Source organism: Ipomoea nil, unplaced genomic scaffold, assembly GCF_001879475.1.
Source record: "Ipomoea nil cultivar Tokyo-kokei standard unplaced genomic scaffold, Asagao_1.1 scaffold1694, whole genome shotgun sequence".
In the NCBI taxonomy this organism is placed as follows: domain Eukaryota; kingdom Viridiplantae; phylum Streptophyta; class Magnoliopsida; order Solanales; family Convolvulaceae; genus Ipomoea; species Ipomoea nil.
Window position 1 is genome coordinate 766,534 of NW_017618122.1, and position 5,967 is coordinate 772,500.

The window sequence follows — 5,967 nt, forward strand, 5'->3', positions numbered from 1 at the left end:
TCTTCCCCTCTCGATTATTCTGTAAAGCTGTTATCAATGTCCATTCATTGCTAATTTCTTTAGCTTGGTTTAGTGAATTGAAGCCCCGGAATTGATTATGCTGTAAGATTATTCATTCATTTTTATTATATAATTTTTATGCATTTGGGTATTAAATATTCTTTTAAGTTATTTGAATAGTTGTATCATTTAATTGCTAGGGATGCCTACTAGTTATTTACTTGATATAATTATTTGCTATATTAGATAATGTTGTGCTACAAATTATTCTAATATTCAGTAGCAACTGGGTTAATTATTGACGGCTTAGTGATAATTGGACTAGGGTAGAATATTTTCCTAAATTAAATGCAACCGCTTGTGCTTGTGTTATTTAGTTTGTCGGTTTTCCTAGTTCCTATTGCTGCTATTAAATTAAATCTATAGCGCTTGTCTTAGGTTATTTAGTAGTTAGGGGTAATTAAACCGCGTGTGCTTTAGTTACCTACAACTAAGGGAAAATGGAAATGAAATAATTTCACGACAAATATTCAATTGCATATTAATTGCTTTATTAATCAATGATCAGTGTTGAATTCCGGTGGTGGATCTTTACTAACCAAGGTTTCTTATTATAAGTGTTTTCGATATATTATTTTCATTGCTTTATTCGTTCAGTTAAATTACTTGTTTATTTAAATTCTCTTTTAATTTATCTTTATTCTCGATATATTCCAAACCCCCCTTCCTTTAATTTGAGCACATATTTTAAACTAGTTACTCCTCGTGGGATCGATCCTTACTCCCGCTACTACGTTTGTAAGGTTTTAATTTGGAGCCTACGACAGCTCGTCACTAATTATCTTTCTTGCATGCTTTCCAAATTATTTATATTAGAAGTAGATTATGAAATTATATATTTTGTTCCTTATACAAGTGTGTATGACCAAACTCAAACCCTATTCATATAATTAAGCAGGCCAGGGTTTGGCCATCCCTTAATTCTTTAGTCTTAATTTAATGAAATCTTTTGAATTATTTTCAAGCCTTAAATTATGTATTTTTTCCCCTTAAACAAGTGTGTATGACCAAACCCAAACTCTATTCCTATAGGGTTTCGCCACCCCTTTATTCTTCAACTAGTCTTGATTTAATGAAATTCCTTTGAATTATTTTCTAGCCTTACCTTTATACCTAAAGTATATGCGTTGATCTTTAATTAACTTCTTACATTCTTCTACCTTTAGAATTATTATTTGGAGTACATTCTTCTACCCTTTAGAATTATTATTTGGAGTTCGAACTCGTAATCTTCCTAGGGGTCGTAGCTAGACATGCTGCATTGAAGATTGCTCATTTAATTCTTGAAGGTGCCCGATCGGACTCGAAACTAAAGGAAAATTTTGTGCAACTACAGGTAATTTGCTCTGTACCATTGAATTGAAAATATTTATGGATAATCTTATTTGTTCCATGATGTACTTGGGTGATATCAATGTGTTTTGAACTATATTATTGGATGCAGATCCAATTACCATGTTTGTTTTACATAGAAACAAGCACAGAATGAGAAGATTGAAACACGTATAGTAAAGTACACATCAAAATTGAAAATGAGAGCCGAAGGAAAAGTAATCTACCATTACTAGGGATAGAGAGTGAGTTCAATTCAATTCCATGCATGATGATTTGTTTCTCATTCATTCAGCGCAGTTTTTGGTTCCAAAACCAATTGTCTCCCTCTGCAAATCGAAAAACATGCCCATTTGTCGCTGCTGATGGTTGCCAATAATGGTGAGGGGGCCTTCTGAGGGAATGAAGCCCAAACACACTTGGTTTGACTTAGTGGTCATCAAAATCCCAGATGGCCTCAACTCAACATCAATAACTTCCCCTTCTGACATCCCTGTAAAATGAAATTTTATGGGTGGGACGTGAAAGGTGGTGGTATCAATTCCATCCACGTTATAGCAGATTGTGCCCAACACTCGCATCGGTGGAGATGATGCAACGGGATAGATGGATGCCATTGTTTGGTTGAAAGCTGTGAGTAATGCAGAAAAAGCATTGATGGGTAATTGAGTATAGGTAGTTCCGCTGTCTATAATGGTACCTGTTAGGAATATAGCGGAATAATGCGGAAGCGAAGAATCGAAAATTGAGAATTATAGAAGTTAACTAATAGGAAAAATATATAAATGACAAATAAATGATTAAGAATGGGAATATATATATATATATGCTACGTAAAGAAAGAATAGGATAAGACGAATTCAAATTGATGTAATAATGAGGTACATTGAAAGAATAGAAAAGTCTACTATTTATACATTGTAAATTAGAGAATTATGCGGCATGCACAAGGAGGAGAGTAATTTTAGGTGAAGAAATGCTTGGATGGTGGGACACGTGCAGCACGGTCAAGATGAAGACAAAACGTGGTCTGTTGGAAGCTGATAAATTTGAGCCACAAAAATATTATTTTCTAACAATCTCCACCTTGGATCAAATTCATTGTAGAATTAACAACTGGAACAGTCGACTAAACTCAAGCACTGCTTGAACTTAGCAATAGGAAAAGCCTCAAAATAGTAGGATCGATCACCATCAACCTCCTATGCGACTGAAAGAGCATAAGCAACCATGTTGGTTTCATCATCACTAGCATACCTAGCAGGTTTTTTAATTGTCCTCCTAGGACGATCCAAAGCAATGGAATACTCTCGTTGTGGCTCGACAAGAGGTGCGGTGCTAGTAGATGCATCATCTTTAGTATTACAATTAGTGGTAGTAACACTATTAATAGGCCTGAACTCAAACTCCACCTTCTCACCAGTACTCTGCGTCTCACTTGTACTGAGAACTTTTCCAGAAGAAAGTAGTGCATTTTCGTCAAAAGTGATATCTCGACTCAGAATGATTTTCTGAGAATCAGGAGACCATAGACGATACCCTTTTGACTCAGAAGCATAACCAAGGAAAATGCATTTGATAGCTCGAGGGTTTAATTTACCCGTACTGGAATGAGCATAAGCAGGACATCCAAAACCTCTTAAGATAGAGTAGTCAACAGGATTACCTGACCAAACTTCCTCTGGAATTTTGAAATCAAGGGATGAATGTGGAGATATATTTACCAAATAGCAAGCAGTAGAAACGGCCTCGGCCCAAAAATCACGCTGTTTCCATAACCCAGCATTAGTGAGCATACAACGTGCTCTTTCCAATAGAGTCCTGTTCAAACGTTCGGCAACACCATTTTGTTGAGGTTTACCAGGCAAGGTCTTGTGCCTGGAGATCCCATTTGCCGCACAAAAGTCATTGAAATCTGACTCACAGAACTCCAAGTCATTGTCTGTCCTGAGCTTCTTGACTTTTTTACCTCTCTGAGTCTCAACAAGTATTTTCCACTTTTTGAAAATAGAAAATGCCTGATTTTTATGTTTCAGGAAATAGACCTAGACTTTACGAGAAAAGTCATCAATAATAGACATAAAATATCTACAACCTCCCATAGACTGGAATTTAGTTGGTCCCCATAAATCGGAATGTATGTATTCCAATACATCTTTGGTACGGTGTGTAGCAGTAGAGAAACTAACCCTCTTTTGTCTCCCAAAAACACAATGCTCACAAAATTGTAATTTACCCGTACCTGAACCACCAAGGAGGTCTTCCTTGCTTAGGAGATGCATGCATTTCTCACTCATATGCCCCAGACGCATATGCCATAGTTGAGTGAGATCCGCATCAGACATCGATGATGATACCGCTACTGAACCTGTCACAACACTCGCATCGGTTGAGATGATGCAGCGGGATAGATGGATGCCATTGTTTGGTTGAAAGCTGTGAGTAATGCAGAAAAAGCATTGATGGATAATTGAGTATAGGTAGTTCCACTGTCTATAATGGTACCTGTTAGGAATATAGCGGAATAATGCGGAAGCGAAGAATCGAAAATTGAGAATTATAGAAGTTAAATAATATGAAAAATATATAAATGACAAATAAATTATTAAGAATGAGAAAATATAAATATATATATATATATATATATATATATATATATATTAATCTCTAAAAAGAGAATATAAATGAAGAAATATATATATATGCTACGTAAAGAAAGAATAGGATAAGATGAATTCAAATTGATGTTATAATGAGGTACATTGAAAGAATAGAAAAGCCTGCTATTTATACATTCTAAATTAGAAGGGTGGATGACTTGCTTCCTGAGCTTAGCAGGAAGATATGTTCTGGTCCAGTCCGTCCTTAATGCCATTCCATCTTACGCCATGCAAACCATGTTGATCCCGAAAGGGGTATGTGATGAAATTGACAAAACTACGAGGCAATTCCGTTGGGGTGGAGATGGCACAAAGAGGAAAACGAGCCTCGTTAACTGGGAGACGGTCACTCGGTCAAAAAAGGAGGGCGGCCTTGGAGTAAAAAATATGAGGAACATGAATTTAGCTCGTATGGCTAAACTTGGTTGGCGGGTCACAAAGGAAAAAGACAGTACGTGGGCTCGTGTCATTGCATGCAAGTACATGAAAGCTGGTAACAACATTGCTAATATGAAGCGCAAAAGGTGCGATTCCAACATATGGAAGGGAATTTGTGTCGCTGCACCTGTTCTTGAAAACGGAGTCAGAATGGTGGTAAAGAATGGAAGAAACACTAGCTTCTGGAAGGATAAGTGGATTGGAGAAGAGCCTCTACGGAATTATCTGATAGGGCCTTTACATGAAAGAGATGAAAATATGACAGTTGCCGAGGCCTGGGAAGAAAGGGGAACGTGGGACTCGAACCGCATTGATACTGGTCACCACCCAAAGAAACGTAGCGAGATTGCGGCACGAGTTATCCTCTACGACGATTCAAGGCACGATATTATAGGATGGGGACCTAAGGACAATAACTCCTTCTCGACCAAGTCTGCATATGACCTGATGAGACAAGAGAATAACAGAGCCAATAAAGAAGATTGGAGCGCGATCTGGAAGCTCAGGATTCCAAACAAAGTCTGATCTTTCATATGGCTCGTAAGACATGGACGAATTATGTGCAATGCGGAGAGAAGGAAAAGAGGTTTTACAGCTGAAGAACGTTGCAGTAGTTGCAGCGCAGAGAGCGAGGATGTGGACCATACTATCCGAAGTTGTCCGGCAGTGAAGGAAGTCTGGAGGAGGATTTGTCCGACGGAGAATTCAGGTATGTTTTTCTCAATGAGCTTTAACCAATAATTGACAAAAAATTTGGCAAGGACTGGGGGAGGCCAACTGAGAAAGCGGAGGTGTGCCAGATTCGCCATCACAGCCTGGTGGATCTGGAAGTGGAGAAACAACCAGGTTTTCAATGGAACCGGGAAACACATTGATGATAAGATCGATTGGCTACACAATCAGTTCAAAGAAACCGAAGCTGTGTTGGAAAGAAACTCAGCAATCGGAGGGGAACAGAGAAGAGAAGGCCGAAGAAAACAACCTTGGAAACCTCCGAATGCAGGTTGGATCAAAATAAACACCAACGGGTGCATTCAAGCAAATGGTCATGCAGCATGCGGAGGAGTCCTAAAGAATGAAGATGCTGATTTTCTAGGAGCTTTCATAAAAAAGATTGGAACGTGTTGTGCTCTGGAAGCAGAGGTGTGGGGCATTCATTATGGGATCGAGAAGGCGTGGGAGATGGGATATCGACGGGTCCTGATCGAGACTGATTGTCTAAAAGCAACATCGCTGATTAACGATGTAATGGAATATGAGGGTCCGGCCAGGAACCTTGTTGAGATGTGTCGAGATGCAATAGGAAGAGATTGGGACCTTTGTTTCACTTATGCTCCAAGAGAACAAAACAAAGTAGCTGATGCCATGGCCAAGTTTGCAAGCAACCAAGAGGAGGATCTCAACTGGTTTGCAACTCCACCAATTGAGATCCAGAGACAAATTCGAGAGGATGAGCTTGGTCTCCTTGATGAGATGA

General features: G+C 38.5%; 1 protein-coding gene across 1 annotated transcript; it reads right to left on the reverse strand.

Moving 5' to 3' along the window:
• Window positions 1–1,679: 1,679 nt before the first annotated feature.
• LOC109191570 (protein ASPARTIC PROTEASE IN GUARD CELL 1-like) lies at window positions 1,680–2,009 on the reverse strand. Its single transcript, XM_019342196.1, has one exon. It carries the CDS (start codon window positions 2,007–2,009, stop codon window positions 1,680–1,682), a length of 330 nt encoding a protein of 109 aa, XP_019197741.1.
• Window positions 2,010–5,967: the final 3,958 nt, after the last annotated feature.